The sequence below is a fragment of the Ischnura elegans genome, chromosome 10 (genome assembly GCF_921293095.1).
Source record: "Ischnura elegans chromosome 10, ioIscEleg1.1, whole genome shotgun sequence".
Lineage (NCBI taxonomy): Eukaryota > Metazoa > Arthropoda > Insecta > Odonata > Coenagrionidae > Ischnura > Ischnura elegans.
The window spans coordinates 77,458,923-77,479,272 of NC_060255.1; the positions used below are offsets into that span (position 1 = coordinate 77,458,923).

The window sequence follows — 20,350 nt, forward strand, 5'->3', positions numbered from 1 at the left end:
TACATGTGATGTCACCCACCGCGCTTTTAAATTGGTTTACAAAATTTGCTACTCGCGTCGCTAACGGAAAAAATGATCCGAGATTCACGGGGAAATAAGGTATAATTAGAGGTGTTAATAGGAATTATATGCATGATGATGTGACCTATAAATGTCACAAATTTTCAATGCTCTTCCTCATTATTAGTAACATTATAATGCAAAATATTGGAAAAAAGTGGATAATATTGCACTCATCACCGCACCGCCGGCATTTTGAAAACCGATTAAAATGCGACCGAAGTGGCAACAGAAATCAACATTCTATGGGAAGGAATAGGGAGGTTTCCTATTATTTTTTTATTGGCTAAATCGAAAGATTATTACTCCTGGAGTACGTATTTCACGCTTTTGGATTTTTAAATGGCGGTATCTAATTTTAGCGATTAAATGAAAAGTGAAAAATTTCAATCGCAAGAAAACGCGACGGCTAAGAATGAATGCTGGGAAAACGCCGTGCGACGTCATTCTGGTTCCCGCTGTCGGCGTGTGAGGTGACCTTGGGGCGAGGCTTTGAGCGCTGATAGAATGCAGGCTGCTTGCAGATAGCAGAGTATCCTGTTAGCAGGTAGCATTTGGCTTAAATAAGGATTATTAATACCCTATCAAACGAAGGAAACTTTCCGACCTTAGGCAGTTTTAATAGGTGATTATTAAGAATTTTTCCCTGATCTCTGTGCCTCATTAATGCATTGGTAATCTCAGACGATGTATAACTCCTATCCTCTCGTAAGTATAGAAACTAGGTCCCTGTGACGTCAAGTGGAGTGGCATCGCATGGGCGCCAATCTGGCCTTTTTCAAATGCGGTTAAAATTGACGATTGCCATTCGTCTGAACTGGGATTTCTAAACCCAAATAATTTGTATATTATGAATACACTAATGGTGGGTTACGAATCGCAATCGATGCCTTTCGTTTTTTTTTTATGAAGGAAACTACCCTAATGGGTCTCCCCTATGCAGTACCCTTGGCAGTAGCGATGGGAATACAGCGTTTGACAACTGTCCATTGGATCCAGAGTTTGAACTTCGGCGGAAACTATTGCCTACTGCAGAGAAAAAATATTCGATCAGCAAAGAGACCCAGTGGAAGGAAACGGCGTGAAAGCGCAGGGTCTCAACTTTGCTTTATATTTCAAGACTACCGCGTAATCAGTGGTGATGTTCATTTCAATTGCTCTGGGAAAAAACTCCACTCAACCTTGATTGAGTCATTTTCACAAGCCTGAGGGCTAATATGGGGTGAGATCTGCCGTCACGAATATATAACAACGTCTGGGTCGGATAGTGGATCATTGACATGTCGTTCTATTTTTTTAATTTTCACACGATAATAGGGTGGTTTCCTTTTATTTTTTAATGCCAAAATCGAAAGATTATTACTCCTGGAGAACGCATTTCACACTTTTAGATTTTTAAATGACGATATCTATTTTTCGCGATAAAATGAAAAGTGAAAATTTTCAAGCGCGCGAAAATGCGATGGCTAAGTATGAATGCCGGGAAAATCCCGTGTGACGTCATTCTGGTTCCCGCTGCCGCAAAGTGAGGTGACCTTGGGACGAAGACATGTGCGCCGCTTGGCGCAGTCTGCTGATGCAGGTTGCTAGCAGGTAGCAGAGTTCTCTGCTAGTAGGTAGCGCTTGGCTGAATTATGGATTATTAACACCTTATCAAACGAAGGAAACTTTCCGACCATAGCCAGTTTTAATAGGTGATTATTAAGACATGTCTCCCTGAGCTCTGTGCCTCATGCATGCATTGGTAATCTCAGACGATGTAAAACTCCTATCCACTCGTATAGCATCTAGGACCCTGGGACGTCACTTAGAGTGGCATTGCGTGGGCGCCAATCTGGCATTTTTCAAATAAGGATAAAATTGACCCATGCCATTCTTTTAAACCGGTATTTCTAAAACCAAATAATTTGTATATTATGAATACACTAATGGTGGGTAACGAATCGCAATCAATCCCTTTCGTTTTCTTTGATGAAGGAAACTACCCTATTGTTTGGGTTCGTGGTGAGAAAATAAGGAAAATAAAAGTACAAAATTCTCCCAAAATATCCAGAAATATTCGCTACATGGAATCAAGCGGAGTGAAAATTCAATTTTAAGTATGTTATGGATATTTAAGTAATTCATTTTATGTCTGTAATGTATCTATGTCTGAAAGTTATGAGTATGTCCTACGAAGAGTGAGAGAAGAGAGATCTTCTAAAACCATTAAGGAGAAGGCGGGACAATTGAGTCGCCCACATTACGAGACTATTTTATGAGATGCTATATATGGAGAATGCTACACTATGGGAGAGAAGCTTGGACGCTGAAAGGTGCAGAAAGGTCAGAGTCGAATAATTCCAAAGAGTGGAACCGAAAAAAATGATGATAAATTAGATCAACCAAATAAGCAATGAATAAGTGCTGAGAAGAATGGGGAAAAGAGAAGTCTTCTAAAGAGGTGACGGAAAAACTCAGTTAAGACATGCAACATAATGAGAGGTGATGGCCTAATGAAAAAAATTGTTAGAGGACAAGCGGAAGGCAAGAAGGACCAGGAACGGCCCCGAATGATTTACATAGGACAGGTTGTAAAGGATCTTAAAGGGAAGACACACGTCGCTATGAAAAGGCCAGCGAATATGAGAGATAAATGAAGAGGTGCGATTAACCACTACTAGGACTTATGATGATAAATGATTAATGATGTCTTCAATATATCGTGCGAAAATTAGTGAAGTAAATAATTTTTGTAATAGGAAAAAACATAAAAAATAATTTTGATTAAAAATCCGTATTTAGTTCAATTTCAAAATTGAACATAATATTAATTGCATTTGATCTTAAAATATCCCACTGTTAAGAAGATAGCGCTATATAGATAACTCCGTCCTTTGAATCACCTTTTCCCCGATTTAAAAGATAAACACGTGCTAACTTATCCGCTTAACCACAAAAAAATTCAACAAGTTCGTAAATGCCGCATTATAAAATCTTTTCACGTAGTTTACTATCAGGATAATCAATAAAACACCTGCAAATGCAGGTGTCGATAACAAATAAGAAGACAAACCCGAGCAATGAATTAACACAAATATTCTTATACTCCGGGAATTTTTATGTAAAAAAGAAGTTCTCAGAACACCTTGATAAGGATATAGTACGCAAGAAAATTATTATTCTTAATGTTAATTTAGTTCGGTCAGTTCTTATCTTATCAAAGAAGAGTGCCTCACTTTAGATCCTTTTGAAATGTTTTTCTAAACCCACAGGACTTATCAAGTTTTTACTATACGCTTCTGTTGCATCACCGTCAATCGCAGCTTCTTTGAGATATTTTCTCAAAAAAAGGGTAACGATCAGACAAAAGGGTTGATTTTCCAAGTTAAGTTCTCAATTTATGAATAATTTATAAATTGAAAGCAATTTCATGTAAAATTATGATTAATAATTCATATCGTTAGTAGATGCATATTTTTACACTAGGACACGAAATTCGTTTTCGGTGGAAATAATTACAAAATTAATTTCATAAAATGGGGTAAAAATTCCAATGCATGGTAAGAAGCTAATATGGTGGTGCAGATCTTCAATTGGATTCTTTAAATATTTTCATAGGCTTGTTTATTCAGTATTAATAATAAATTATGAGCGAGTAAATATAGCATTAATGTTACAGACAGAAACGTCAACAGGACTTTTCAATTCAAAATGCACAGCATTTTACGGCATATAAGTGTTATGAATAGGAATAAAACTGTAAATTTCATTCATTCATTCATTCATGAACCCTGTTTTCTAAATTAAAAGTGTCGGCCGACAGCAAAAGCAAGTGGACGGAAATTGGTTTCAACTATTTCATATTCAAAATACAAAGGAAAGCTGCGCGATAAGTGAAAAACTGCTATGGGCGTACAGAAAGCTTTACACATATGTTGAAAGAACAAGGCTGGGCATCGCTAGAGACTTGGACGCTGCGCGCTTGGCTTAGATTTCTTGAGAAATTGAAAATACATATCTTTAACGCCGATAATGAGAACATTATATTAGGTCCGCAATATTTCCAAGTCCGACAAAACGTTAGATTAAGATATTATGACCAATCCGGTGTTCGCTTCTGGACTGACAGCGCCAGCGGCCGGAATACGAACAAAAAAAAGGAGCAGAAGCAGCGACAGGGAGGACGGACGGCACAGACGGGGGGAAGGTGCAAGCGGGAGCAGTGCAAGGACGAAGGAGAGGCTTCTTCGTGGGAGTCGGGCACCTGAATACCTCCCGGGATTCTATTTTCCTTGTTGTTCAAGTTTACAAGTCTTGTTGATCGTATCCAGTATAGGCTTTAATATAACTAGATTTGAAAAGTAAAGTCTGTTTCATTTCGTTATTTTTCTCACCAACGACCGCAGGCAACCCACGAACCCAACCCAAGAGCGAGAGAGGAGTCTGTTTACATTATATATTTTACTGAAATGATAGATATGGAAATTCGTTTTTCGTCTCGAAGCACAATCACCAAGCATGATGGAAGAGTAATAATGCCGTTGGATTTTTTTTCTTATTTTCTTTTCATATTTCCGTGTGGCTCTCAAAATAAGTGAAATTGTGGCAATGTAAATCTTTTTTACCGCGGTAGATTCCATACAAAAGATTGATAAAATGTTTATTCTTCAGTTCATTATTTTCAGAGACGCTTATTGTAGGTCGAAAGAGGAAAGCTTTGACTTCCAGAGAAGCGACAAAGCTCGTATTTCCAGGATCAATATTTTTTTAAAGCATTTAGAATGGTAATAAAGAGCGGTAAAGATGACAAACCTCTCAATAAGTCAACTTGGATTCATTCAGAAAAATAAATTTTCTTAAATCAATCCGAGATATAATTGTTTGAAGATATAATATGTATGGGAAAACATTCAACACCTGCGCTCAAACAGCGATGCGTTAATCCCACATGAGATTCAGCTCGATGGAAAATTATCAAAGGACTTTCATACTGATTGATCGACCACCACTTAAAAGGTAAAACTGTGAATATACGTGTTAGAGACAACGGTAAATGATAAAACACGATATTATTAAATCAATTTTTAATAATTTCATTTAGGCATAACATCTATGAAAACCGGTATAGTAAATGGAATTTGGAGCTTTGAATTTAGACACCCAAGAAGAAAAATGCAAAGGAATGCTATAAAATCTGACAAGAGGAAAGAAGATAAATAATTACTGATCCTATGTCGATTATCTCAATGGAACGAAAGATGCTGTGATGAAGTGGTTAAACGTTTATGGTTCCAAATAACTTTCTGAGCAATGAAAACAAAATTATACGTGAAAGTTCAATGAAAAGCTATCCTTTTTAAATCAAAGAAAAGCTTTGAATTAAAAAACAGAAAACGACCGCAGGAGATAAAGATGAAATAGCTTTCATTAAATAAATAAGATACAATTTTGACGAAATAAGATGAAGACAGTTCACTTTTATGAGTGGTTATGTAGAGTGGGTCTGTTTAAAACTTTCCATTGCGCCTGTTGGTTATGCAATTCCTCTCAACAATGTTGCAGTCCTGGAAGATCTCCAATGGAGACATTCAAATGGCTCACTACGTCTGCGAAAAGTTATGCTGAAGACTGTTACGATTTCTCATTTCCGACGTTCAGTCTTCCATTTCAATGACAAGTTCAAGGTAGATCGATCAATAAAAATACAAGCTACGTGTTATCTCAGTATATTTTTTTTTTTGGTATTTATCGATATCGGATCCTGCAAGTAATCGAAAAAACTTTCATCTGGTAAATGCTGGCTCTCTCCTAATCTGTTACGTGATATCAAAACGCAACCAGTGAATTGGGTAGCGTGCAACATCTTGATATAATTGAGATGTCTCTCAGGAAAGATATTTTACTCCTTCTGATTGATTTTTAACTTTATGAGCAGGAACAAAGACAGGAAGTAATTAATTGGAATCAATGAACATCTTAATTATGAACTTTATAAATACCTTAACGGACACAATGCAAACAATATTCAATTTTTATCACATGTTAAACTATATGAGTCACGGCTTTCGGGCGTTGTGTTGTCCACAGGTGACGACAGTCTCTCCAGTGATCCTGCTGGCGTCTTCAGGTCAGAAGTAGCGATGCATTAATTTGACCGTTATCTCAGTACAGTTTTGTATAGGCACTTTGGGGATCGAAGGTCGGTTCTGATTGGTTGGTTCTCACATGGGCTCTGATTGGTCATTGATTTTGAAGACCCTTTTCCATGTGTTGGCTAATGTGTAGCCGTCTTCTCTGTTGCAGTTCTCGGGGTGCTTAGTTATCTCTATAGCTTCTTCGATAAGCCTAGGGTAGTAGCGGCTTTCATTACACAGAACAGTGGGCTTATTGAAGTCTACAAAGTAGCCAGGCAGACCACACGTGCTCCGAGACGGCGGAAAGGCGGAACTGCATTTGAGATTCAATAGAATTTGTAACCGTTCAGTAAAAGACGAATTGAAAAGACTTTCGAATTCAAGACTAAGTCCATGAAACTGAGAAACAACCAATTAGAGCCGTCCTCCGATCCCCCAGTGCCTATATAAGACGGCCAAATTTATGCATCGCTACTTCTGACCTGAAGACGACAGCAGGATAGCTGGAGAAACTGTCGTCACCTATGGACAACACAACGCGGAGGAACACCCAAAAGCCGTGACTCATATGGAGAAACGCCGCGGAAACCTTAGATTCAACAGGCTAAACTAGTTTCCATCAAGTGACAAAACGATTTCGTTTTCTTCCACGGATTTATTTTCTTGTTACGACATGTTTCAACATGTCGTAGCAAGAAAATGTCATGGTCATTTTCAAGTACCTTGTACTTGAAAAGAGTACTTGAAAATGATCTCTTGAGGTTGAAACATGTCGAACCAAGAAAATAAATCAGTGGAAGAAAACGAAGTCGTTTTCTCATTCGCGAACTTTAACTTCCTCAAAGTTGAACCGGAAACCGTTGAATGCAGGAAATAAACTAGTTTCCCTTTAGGGTATCACTGGGTTAAGGCCGTTTTAGACGGTACACGGAATTGCGCAATCTGACGTACGTGCGAAGGCGAAATCAAAATTGCGTCGTGTAAAGCGGTGAATTGCTAGAACACATGCGAGAATGCGTGGATGCGAGACGGCAAAATAGCCCCTGCTCTAATTTCGTTCACGCATTTGCGCAATTTCACGCCATTTTAGAGATAAATGCAGCTCTAACCTGCGCGATTCCGTGCCCCGTGTAAAACGGCCTTTATTCTCCGCTAGTTCTTTTCTTGGGACTTCTTCTTATATGAAGGTAAAAATTAGGAAAAAATTGCCTTTTTCATATCACCGCGTATTGAGTTGAGAATAAGTTCTTTAACAAACAGTAAAATTTCTTCGAGTCTTATTTCAACGCTTATCTTTAAGGGTATAGCGATACGCTTCATTTGCACGTCGGCATCGGTGGCGGCAGGGATAAATCCTCGCCTACCATACCAAAGGTCGCGGGTTCGAGTCCCGCCTGGATGGTTTGGCCCTCCCAGGAAATGGGTATGTATGATCCTCTGTTAAAGATTATTTACATTCCGGAATACCACGCCCTTTCATTTACACTGCTCCAAACCACCTTTATTGACGATTCCAATAACTTAGGCAAAGTATTTCACGCCAACTTATCTCTTTACACAAACACTGTGGCACTGTGTGGCACTTCGATGCTTGAAGTGCCTAAAAACTGTAATGTAACTCAATTATTCTTCTTAAGTATACACGATGTTGTTGTCTCTTTTAACTTATTCATTCAACTGCTCTTGTAACTAGTCAACAACTTGTTATGACCCTTGACAACCCTTTGCTTATTTATAAACTTCAACACTTAATGTTGTTGATTTAAATTAACATTTCGCCAAAATAATTACTATTAATTTCAATAAATTGGGAATTGCTATCTCGAAGAAAAATTCTGTGAATGATCAAACGGATGGCGTACTTTTTGCGAAGCGAAAAAAACTTCCAATCGCTATACGCTCGTCGAGAACATGCATCCGGGAGGCGATGCCTAAATCAGTCAACACGAGGAGGTAATAGAAGCACAGACTTTTTTTTCCTCGAGATAACGAACTGGGGAAACGCTTGTCACGGACGTGAGAAAGAAAAGAGTGTGTAAATATAAAGGCGGTTTCACACTGTCAAATTCACGACAAATTCCGTTCAAGACTCGTTGAACAAGCTTTCTAATATGGATATAACGTCATTACAATGGTCATGACTGCGGAAATTTCGTCTTGAATGCTCTTAAATCATTGTGTATCCATCAAATTCATCTTCTATTGAACGATTACAATTTCTATTGAATCTCGAATAGCTTTGAAGTGTTTCAAATAATCAGTGAAGGTCTTATAGCCTTCCCAACCCTACTTTGGAGATGGTATGAGTATTGACATCATGGTCGCTTGGGAGAAAAAAGCCGTTGAAGCCATCATTAACTTTTTCAAGAAGTAAAGGAATATATTTGAAGAATTCTGCCTACTACCCTACTACATGAAGTAGAAGAGAAGTTAGGAACTGCAAGAAATTGAAAATATTTGCCTGTAAACAAATTTATGATTATAAGAAACTCCGTTTTGCTTTACGTTATTCCATTGTCTATCATGTTGTCTAACGATATTCAACCCAATTCAAGCTTTCTACAACAGTGTGAAAGGCCGTTCAGCTCGATTCAAATTATGTTCAACAATCACTTTTGAAATCCGTCTCGATTGATCTTGAATCTCACTTTAGCATTTTAGACGACTTACTCGTATTACACGTTCCTTATTCAATATATCATCAAAAAAGTGCTATCAACGTGGCTGCGCAGCAGAAATGCTGAAATTAACATTTGTTGCATTATTGTGTACTAGATGGCGGCACTGATGTAATGTCCCCCACTAGATGGCAGCACTTGGTATTGGGAGCCCTCTGGTGGGAGAATTAAGAGTTATGGTAGAGGAAAAGAGGGTCGTGATCTTAGACCATTTAAGTAAGTTCTTATATGGTCTAAGGTCGTGATAGTACCGTTATGGTGGACGCGTGTGTGTATGGCGCGGTCCATTATGTATTATTCTTTGTGCGATGCTAATGAAAGACAGTTTCGTTCAATTTGTGAAAAAGTATTCCTCATTGGCCGCCCGACAGCCCCCACACATTGAAACTCTAAACTTCAGTTTCCCTCCGGAAAATGGAAAAGCTAGTCAATGAAGTGCCTATACATAGTTAGGTTATAATAATAACTCTCCATCTACGTGGGTGTTAAATGTAAGAAAGTAAAATTTTCAACCGAGATAATATATAACAAGAAAACAAGTGCTACCGATGGAATCAGCCAATCATGGATCTCCTTTCACACGCAAAGATCGGATAGGGATGCGCAAAAGAAAACGCAAATCGCACTCGTCCGCATCCACTCTGAGCAATTACCTCCTGACAAACGTCGAGCAGTTGGGTAGGCTCGAACTTCGTTGAAGATTGCGCCCCGCCGCCATCTTGGGACGACCGTCCGGCAATTTACAGAGATAAAGTCCAGCTGTTGCGTCGAAGGAGGTGCTCCCCGAAGGCCTGCTTCCCCACTCTGCTCGGAACGAACCCCGGGGAAAAGGTTACCGACTTGCAGCAGCCTAAAGAGATCCACAGCCTCTTCTTTCGGTCCGAAAGGTCATTAGGTCGACAAAGGCCAACTGAGAGGCAGGTTAAACAAACTGTCACATCTAGCCTTGAGGTTTTTCGAGGAAGCTAATGGGAAGTTCGATTCGGGGCCTGCAGGTGTCTCCCGGTGAGGCATAATATAATAGAGATTGAGATAAGCGTTGTCGACTCGACGTGCTGCCTAGGTGGGGCAACAGAGATAGCATAGCCCTTATCCACTCACCGAATGTGAGGGCGATATCTCCGCAGACGACCGTTCCCGGGGGATGGGGGAGATAGGATATCGCCGTGTGCAGATATCGAAAGTCACGTGGACGTTTTTACTGAGGTGAATGCAACAAGCCTTTATCAATTAGTTGGGAGGTTGCATTGTGAGGAACTGGATGTGATAAAAGCAATCGAGGAAGGCTTGCCGGTGTCTGTGGTGGTAAGGGTATAGTCCTAGCTAAATCAGAATCGCGTGTACGGACTTTACAGTACAGATGCCACACCGCTTTATGATCAGTTGAATGGATTCCGCGTATGAACTCAGCTGATTTTTTGTGCGATTTTAAAAATTCAAATTGTTGTCAATTTTATTTGCACTCGCATAATACGAGCTCAATTTAATAATTCTAAGACTTATCTGCTAACGAGACAAATTTATCAACATAGCAACATTTACATGAGTTGATATTTTTAAAAGTGATTCTTTTTCCGGAAATAATGCAGGAGTACATGTGCAAATGCGTGGTCGCAAGTCCAATACTTGAGAGTTTCATTTATCGTAGAGAGTTGCTCTCCCTACTGTATAAATGACCAACTCTCCGGGTGACATTCCTTACTCCCTGACTCCCCACGTCAACCATATTATGTACTCCCCATATGTTAGCCATATTATGTAAAGTTCAGTTTCAGATGTATTCGGGATGTTATTGAATTACATTTTAAGCTATTTCCCCTCGTGGAATTTGGAAGTCATTTTTAATTTAAGATCAAGCGTTCTTGATATTAGTGAAGGCTATAGAGTCTTTCAACCAGGTCAGTTCGTGCATTCATATTATTATTTCGATGCTAGAGCCAGGAGTGAATTAAGGGGGGTTAATAGGGGTCATGAAGCCCCCAATTTCACATTTTTTTCTAAGTTTTCATTAGTTTGATAAGTTGTATTTATCGTAGATAGTAGAACTTCCCACTGGATATGTGCCCCTGAATGAAATATCCCGGGGGGTATTCCATATTCCCCGGACTCAGGTAATGACCCCTCCCCCCCAAATTTTAATGCTGAATCCGCCCCTACTTGTACCCTGGGCAAATCCTTCACAAACGAAAACTATGCGGTGACGAAGTCAGTAATGGAATTAACATATACTTTCCTGAAACTTTTACAGACTATACTCGAGTTCCATAGCACAACAATCTTAACGCGGCAAAGGAAGCAACCTAGATTTTCTTGTTTGCGCATCGTGGAAAACGTACTAAATTTAAGTTCTCTAGAGCAAAAGCGCTGCCGAAAGCTACTGCATCTACGTCACCATCCAATTATCCACCAAAACCCAACAAAGTTTTTCTTCGTGCACCCCTCTAGTTTGCGGAAAAAATAAAATCCGCAAAGCAGGTAAATTACCTGGAGTCAACATCCCTCCGGCAACTTGACCTAGACCTAGACCTAGACCTAGAAAGCACATGCCTGCGGAAAGGATTAAACTTTGGCTCTTAAGTTTCACCGAAATGAGCTGATTCTGATACTTTTTTGGAATTAATGACTACATAGAAATTGTTGATGTAATTCATGGGTAATGAATTGAATATGACTGCTGCAGAGCTGTTATATACTGAAATTATTATTTTCTCGCATTCTACTTGAATGGCTTATTAAAGAAAAATCCCCGTAATATTTATTCGACATGTTTTCCGTGAAACCTTCCACTAGGGATATGTGTACTCGATTTGATCTTGGGTATATTTATTTTCCTAGTCATCGCACAACGAAGTTCTAAAATTCTTCCTTGATAACCTCGTCTCATCTCTGGAACACCCAGCCAAAAAAGTATGAAAATGTTCTTATGCTGCTAGTAATAAGATGGAGTGTTATAATATGTTACTTTCTGACCACTAAATGTTGTTATCATTTTGTAGTGTAGTAATTTCTTGTATTAGTTGAGTTTGCATATTTAATAAAATTATTTTAGTGCAGTTCTTCTATTGTTAGCTTTAAAAAAGTATGCATATGAAAGTTGTTAAATGAATCCCAAAATAATTTGCATTCAGACTTTTATTTGTGAAAAATGTATTAATTTATCTTTGATTTTTCACAATGTTAGTTCAAAAATGTTGATTTTTCTATTTGCGTTGCACACAAAATTTTTAATATTTTATTTTGAAGGTGTTTAGCCTCAGGAAATTGATAAGTTATTCATTCATTCAAAGCGGGTATATTTCCTCGCTTAGGAAATCGCAAGAACGTCAAAAAGTGGTACTAAATTTGTATCTTTACTGCCCACTTCGGTCAGGACTTGATCCTTGACCTCCCGCTTTGTTAAAAAAAATGTGCAGAAATTTCCCTTTCAAAGTTAACAAACACCATTTGAAGTATTTTGATGAAATAAAAAAACAGCTGAATAACAAGTACTTCCAAAATGGCATTTTTGTCAACAAAAAAATTTTTATCGTCACATTTTTCGGAAAGAAAACAAAATAAAAAGATGTTTTGTTTCTTATTTCTACACCAAATCTGAACCTCTCTCATCCTCTTAGATTTCATAATAATGATGAAATTAAAAAATAATATAAAAATAACCGCTCTGGAATATGCCGGTAAACAGTAAATAATAAGCCTAAGTTGTGTCAATTTTTTCTCAAACACAGAATATCTTTCCAGTATTCTAATGGAAAGTATACACGATATGCATTGTTCTTTGTCACAGCAAAAAAATACGTAACATAGACTTAACACAATTTTTATCCTTAGAATCTCAGGAGATTCTTATTCTTGTCATTACCTTTACCATATCTAATGGGGGACCACAAATGAAAAGAACATTAAACTAATCAAAATCAACTCAGATTACAATTTGGCAAAACGAAAAATAATTTGCTGAGTCAATAGTTTACAGTTTAAATGTCCGATATTTGCGGAGAAGTACATATCTTTACTTAAAAATCTTAGCTTTAGACAATTAACAAAGCAACGAAACAGCAAAACCTCGATATTCGCGTAATTAATAATTCTAAATTTGCATTGATACGTAATCAAGTTTCCGTTTGGAATGTTGGAAGATAGAAAAATTGGGAATAATTTTGATTTTTTGTCAGAAATAGGTAGCTTTGCCGAAAATATCTTGAAATGGTGTTGAAAAGTTTAATCCGTGTGAGTCTCAGTGGTGAATATTGAGTAGGCCACAATGTCTAATTCCGAAATGTTTCATTCAATCCAAAAAGGGCTGAGGTCGTAGCTAGAAGGGGGTATCTAGGGGTCCAAGCTCACAATATTGTTAGGGATATACTTTCTAATGAGAACGCATCGTTTCCGCTTAAACCGGGCATTTTCTGTACTTCTTTTTCGCGAATTACTAGTTCAAATTTTAACTATCATCTTGAAAATTTCAGATTCCGTCAAGGAGAAATTTTTCGGTGTTTTGATATATGTCAAATATAAATATTTCCAGTGGCGGATTCAGAGGGGGGCTAAGGGAGATATTATATATCCTCCCTGGGGTATTCAATTTACAGATGAGAAAATGATAATTTTGTTCCGTTGTCGGATATACACAAGAAAGGAAAGGTTTCTTGGACCTTTCATAGTGAGAAATAAAAACGTTATGCATTTTAGAAAATTAATATGAGGCAAAATTATTAAAAATGTACGTAAATTTTTGTTTAAAAAACTCAATTCCCTCGAAAATTATCATTGAGAATATTTTAAAGTGTTGTTACAGGCCTCGGCATCGTCAAAGTTTTCGTAACGTACCGGAGCCCAGTGGAGAAGCGACGGGGATTTTGGGGGACAAGGCAAGGGGGGCAAGCTCAGAATTTATTTAATGAAATATTTAAATGTGACAAATTTTGTCACTTATATCATGGGGACGGATGACTCTCAAAAAAAGCATCAAAATATTCACATAGCCGTAATACCCACCATTTTGAACCATTCATTTAAAAAAATTTCTGGGGGAGGTTCCCCGCACCTCCCGCTTACTCTGGCAGGTATTCCATATCCACCAGACCCTCCAGTATAGATTGCGACGAAAACCCCTCCTTAACCTTAATTTCTAGCTGCGACCCTGCCCTAGCCTACCCCATCTATCCCCCCTTGACCTTATACTGGATCCGCCACTGAATATAAATCTAATATCTGATGTGAAAAGTTTAAGTTTTGGGATATGTGAAAATGTTTGAAAGTACCTCTCCTACATACCTAATATGAAATTTTCAAGATGAGAGCACAATTTTTTAACTAGTAATACACCATGAAATATACCGGTAAGGCGGAGATGATGCTTCCACTTAGGTGTACTATCACGGGAACCCCTCGAAATATTACCCCAATATAAATGAACCTCCCTTCTCCCCCATTTTTTTCGCAAAGGCCTTGAGTAGGGGTCACTAATTGTGTAAGTATGCTTTGAAAATCATATATTCTCCCAGGACGAGAAGCTATGGGAACGTAAATGCGACCGCGAATGATGAGGGTTTGCTGGACATAATTATGACATTTCATTCATTGTTTTTTCAAGTTGGCAATCCTTGAGGTCGTGTTATCACTCACCCATGAAGACTCGCCGCCGTGACAATGACTCTGATTTCGTCGTCGTCCACTTCCTCGCTGGAGGGCGGGTCCTCCACTAGCAGCGGTGGCGCCGCAGGCGGCGGCGCCCTGACCCATAAAAACAGCCACACATCAGCAGGCGAACAATACTAACAACATTCTTTCTTCAAACGCAAATTATTACATGTACCTCGGAGGAAAAACCCCCTAAGTTGAAATTTGGTTGGAGGAATTAATTATACATGGTGTTTCCGAATGAATTCAGGCAATTTTATGCTTTTTAAATAATTTTACTTAGAATTGCATATATATGATACACCAATGAAAGAACAACTCCACTAATTTTGTTTTGCGAGTATCGCTCTTCACGCAGCAGGCAATTATTTGGTCTGCTTGTTTGAAATAATTGAAGGATTCAATCGTGGTTGCGCAGATGAAATAAATGACGCAGATTAATGTATGCTCAGCATACCAATTATCCTAATAGTGCTCTCTCTCTCGGAATATAGTGAAAATTCTATTTTTCCACTGACATTAGTGTACAAAAATTTTTTTTGAATTGTTCTCTCATTTGATTTATCGTTTATACATACATGTCAACTATTAATTTTAGAATAAAGCCACTAATATCCCGTTATTCATTCAGAAATACCCTGTACATAAATAATGTTTAAGTATATACGGTGTATATCAAATTTGTGAATTGGGTAATATTATCTCAAGGAATGGAAATACTGCTGTGGTAAACACTTTGTTTTGTGGGTTGGGAGATACTCTTGTAATTGAGTTGGGGTCGTGCTACAGGGTTCAATGAGGTGCAAAAGATTTGGGGTATATACTGGGTAACTAACGAGAATCTGTACATGATGTACACAGCATCAACGTACTGACAAAGACGGGAAAGGTTGTTATTCACAGAGGAGGATCTCATGCGGAATAAATGTTTTATCTTTTGTTGGGTCGGGTGGAAAATCAAGGTGGCAACAGAATGAATGAAATCATTAAGATTAGTAAACAGAAATCATTATTTTAAACTGCTACTTTTCCAAAGAGTATTCAAGAAACATCGAAATAAGCTGTTTGGATGAAAATTAACGAACTTCTTTGGTTGCATGGACATCTACAGGTTCAAATTTTAAAGCTTTAAGGGAGCATACGCACATACTGCAACGCTATTATAAATTGAAAATCAGAACATTTCTTACGGAAAAAAATGTGAAAAAGAGACATCTTAAAATACAAACATAACCAATGAAACAAATATCATTTTCATTTACCTCCTAGAATTAAATCAAATCCATTCAAGTGGAACTCAAAAAACGGAAAACCTTACTAGTGTAAATTCGCATATTAAAAATCATCACCTTTGGCTAACAGTGTTATTAAAATAAAACCATTTCATATTATGAACAATCCGAATTAAAACTTATAAATTGGCAATACTATCCCAGAACATCGCACTGTTACATTATACAAGCGTGAGAAATACAAATACATTTTTGAAATTTTATTTTTAGCATATTTTAATTAATCAATAATGAAGGAATTGAAATTATAAAACATAAAGTTTAAAAAAAATCCATTTTCGCAAACCAATAGTAGTTATCTTTACAGTAGATTGTAATAATATAAAAGTAAGAAAAAGTAAGGAAAATAGCATTTTTATCTCTGCTAGTATTACGTATGAAATCATTATTCTTTCAAAAGTTCCCCATTTAAATAAAATATTAAAGAATGGAGAGACCAAGGATTTGTCAACTTAATTTGCTGAAGTTTTTTAAGTTCTAGAACGAGTCTTATTTTTATTAATATAAATAGTATTTTCATTCTTTTCCAGGGGATCTATGGCCTGGCACGTGGAACACAACGAAGGGATAGCTCCTGTCCCTAAATGTTGGTAGTTAAGGAGAACTAAATGATGAATATCGAGTCGCCAGGGGAAACACCTTGGAAATCCCGAGACAACTTCATCCGAATAATTTACCGGAAAATAAATCAACCATATCAACTAATGATAAAACATATAAAACAAATGCTAATTTGCATACTTTAATATTTTACTCTACTACCGACCATGATTTTGACACAAGTTCATTTTCAAGCTGACCTTGGAATTGCCATAGTGTCTAAACCATGGTCGGTAGTGGAGTAATATATTGTAGCGTGGAAATCATCATTTTTTGTTTTTATTTTTTCTGGGATGTATCGTATTTCCACCACGTAAACCTGAAACGATTTCGTATCGACTAAGTTCTTGTGGCAAATGACGAGAAAAACGGTACTAAAAAGAATTGAATCAACTTATCTGATGAGAAAAGAAGGAATCAAAATGAATTGGGCATCTAAATCCAATATATTTCATTGATGTGAGGAAAATATTAAATATTTCTCCAATGAGAGCTTTCCCCGGCACAATGGCAGATTATTTACCTTTAAAAACAATTGGAGAACCACTATGTACCTAACTAACGAATGTGAGGGCCCACTAACGACGCGACGCTAGATATTTGCTGGAATGCATTGCCTCTTCATTCAATTTGCCTTGAAATGGATTCATGTTTCATTGAATATTTCCTCGGTCCAAGAAGCGTAAAATTAACTCTCTTTTATAATTAAACTATTTATTTATTAAATTTCTCTTATAAATAAGGTTTTCAAAGAGTATATTGCGGCTCAATAGAGTTTATAGTTTTTTCTTCTTCTTCTTCTTTGTTGTTTTTCATGCTATTAGAAGCTTAAATGATGCTAAATTAGGCTTTAAATGATACTTTTGTGTTACGAATATCAATTTTGACCCAATCTGTTGCACCTTTTTTTCGTTCCTGAACGATATATTTCAGAAGATTAAAAGGTCCACTAATGGCATTCGTTCATCTTGGCTCAACCCGCAGTTTAGTATGATTTTTATAAATACTGCCTACAAGTCTTAGAAGCCAAAAAGTTCACATGCTGACTGCTTTAACGCGTATTTCATGACCGACCTTATTTTAAATAAGTGCATCGTAAAAAATTGAGGAGGCAAACGCACAATTACACTTGGAAAGAAAAGTCTCTTTTTCAGTTCACCAGAATTGTCTTTCAACAAATTCCAACTAAAAAATCGCGTAATGTGCCGTCATTATCAATCCCGCAAATTATTTTTTTCCTAAAAATTATCAAAAAAATATTTTAATAAAAAAATCGACCTTAAAAGGTTAAAAAAGCTTTCAATGAACCAAACCTTTGTACGGAGTCACGCGCACGGGTGTAAGGGCATTGCCATCAGGGATTAAATTGGCCTTGAAAAAATAGTTATACCACAAAGCCTGGTAACTGATAGCATAACTGATCAACAATCGGGAGATCCACGTTTGATTCCGGTTCAGCCAAATGATTATTTCATGGGGAATTTCATACTTGGTGGAGATTAGATTATTACCATACAATTTTGAGGAGATCCTTGTCAGCATATCCCTGTGGGTCTTAAATATGGAAATTAAATCTAAGCCTTTTCAAGGAGGTAAACTTTTCACGATAAAGGTTCATGGAGATGTTGATGAGGAATAAGCGTATCCATCCTTAAAATTTCAGAATCTTGAAAATATCTATATGAGAGTGTAATTATAAAACAAGTATTATTCACCATCATTCGTCAAAAATGCAACGATTGGTTTGACGCAGCTCTCCATTCCGCTCTCCTATATACTAGCCTTTTCATAGTGACGTATTTCTTATCGTTTACACCTTTTATAACCTCCAATGTAACTCATTTGGGACTATCCCTTGCCCTTCTTCCCTTCCACCTCCACGATTGTTTTCATCACGCTATCATGTCTCATAATGTAACCAAGTAATTTGTCCCATATCCTCCTAATGGTTTAACTCGGTCAATCCATTTGAAATTCATCATTCTACAGTAGCACCACATTTCGAGTGCTTCCATCCTTGACTTCTCCGCAACTGTCAACGTCCAACCCTCGATCCCATAGATACATGGTCCATATGTAGCATCTAATAAATACTTTCACTCACTTCTATGCTTGCATTTTCAGCTTTGAGGCGAATCTTCTTTTTGTAGAAAGCCCTCTTTGCCTGCGCTATTCTAATGGCCATTTCTTTCATGCTTCGCCCATAGTTGGTAATTCGGCTTCCTAGGTGACAACTATTTCACCTCTTCAAGCTTTAGTTTTCCTAGTTTATCATTTGTCCTAGCCTCTCCCCTTTTGTTGCATACCGGCGCCACCAAAATAGACAAGACGACCGGTTAAGTGGAAGTAATGTGTCCTCTTAACTTCCTATAAAACTGTGAAGAGAGAGGTCTTTCGAGCAAGATTTCGCGTTCGTCTTCTTCAGACGCCAGTTTCACCGATATTGCGCTCGGCTTCTTCAGGTCTCTGAGATGATGATAGAATTCATACAGGTACAGTTGAGTTGAGTCAGTTGGGTTGATCCAGATTGACAATTGAGTACCAATGATTGGAAGAAGGCCGGCCACTCCGGCGAAAATGGCTATAGTAGCGGACCCTCGCGGAGTCACCCGTAACTACAAAAACAACCACCCGCGGAAGAGTACATAAATGTCCCATCCAACTGAAGATGAGCTACTCTGGTTAATGTGTGATTGCTACCCATACATGTACTTTGCAAGGGATTTACCAACGGGGGGCGACCAATATGGGCTTTAAGTAAGCAAACAAACAAACAAACTTATAGTAAGATGTGGAAGAATAATCTCAGTTGACCTACTTGGTTTACAAAGTGCTATATTCAGCTGCTTTCTTGTAATTTTCAGATAGGCGTATCTCTTTTTGGGATCATAGCACCCTACATTAGAGGATGAAATTATCATCATCACTAGTTAACAATCGTAAGATATGTTGACTGAATTAAAACGCTGCTATATCCTATCAGCTTTTTTTCTTCAAACCCACCTATTTTGCCTCTTTCATATACATCTTTATCTGCTCCATATACTGGGTGTTTCAAAATGAGCAGCAGGATTTTAACGATTTTTAGTATTAATTGCACTTAATTGACAGCTATAAATGATTCATCAAATAAAAGAGCAACTCAAACAATTTTGTTTGTCGGTAACCATGGGCAAGTGAACCCAATTTTTCTCCCTCCATCCATCTTGGAGAATAGAAATAGTTGTGAAAGCAGTTGCATATTTTCCAAAACCATTAGTTTTCATAAGACTAATCTTTTCACCAGCTCTTCTTGAGACTTTCTAGTCGCTCAAACGGTCGATGCATTTAATCGTCATCATTCCTCTTTTGCAACAACTTTCAAATTTCTCCGCTCCTGACTTTTCTGCTGCTGTTATTCTGTCCATGCCTCTTTTCCGTTGAGAAGTACAGTCCAAATGTAAGTTATGATAAATTTTAGCAGAATAAAATGGCTTCGGAAAATGTGCAACTGTTTCCAGAACTATTTCAATTCTATTAGATTTTCTCGCCATATTAGTTGATTCCTAAGCCGTGTTTAAGAGATTAAAGATATTAATGCACTAAGTATTAGTTAGTCACTCTTTAGAAAAAACCGCATTGTTATATTTAAACAAATTTTTATAGATTCAGCTTGATTCATCAAATGTACTTTTAAAAAAGTCCTCGGATATCACAGGAATGGGATGTTTTTGTATGAGGTGTTATATAGATACGACAGTAATAAGTATATGCTATAAATTATTAGACCAAGTATTTCTCTAGGAATTATGTTTGAATTATTCGATTTATGCCTTCATATTAATTGAATTTGTTAATCATCAGATTATTAAGGCCAATATTTATAGTATTTAATGGTTAGTAGTTGACATCTGTCGATTTTTCCTGCCTTGCTTTGAAAATTTTACGGCATTTTAAGAAAACAGAACGAACACATTCCATATCT

At 37.4% G+C, this 20,350-nt stretch overlaps 1 protein-coding gene across 7 annotated transcripts in view; it reads right to left on the reverse strand.

Annotated features, from left to right (window-relative positions):
- Positions 1 to 20,350, reverse strand: part of LOC124167167 (GRAM domain-containing protein 2B-like) — a 648,383-nt gene that overhangs the window by 470,017 nt on the left and 158,016 nt on the right. For 6 of the 7 annotated variants that reach the window (XM_046544977.1, XM_046544974.1, XM_046544976.1 and 3 more), the window contains one exon: positions 14,480 to 14,587. In XM_046544977.1, coding sequence (XP_046400933.1) covers positions 14,480 to 14,587 — 108 coding nt within the window. Of the gene's footprint in view, positions 1 to 9,507; positions 9,825 to 14,479; positions 14,588 to 20,350 lie in introns of those variants that run through there. The other variant, XM_046544981.1, reaches the window with a different exon arrangement.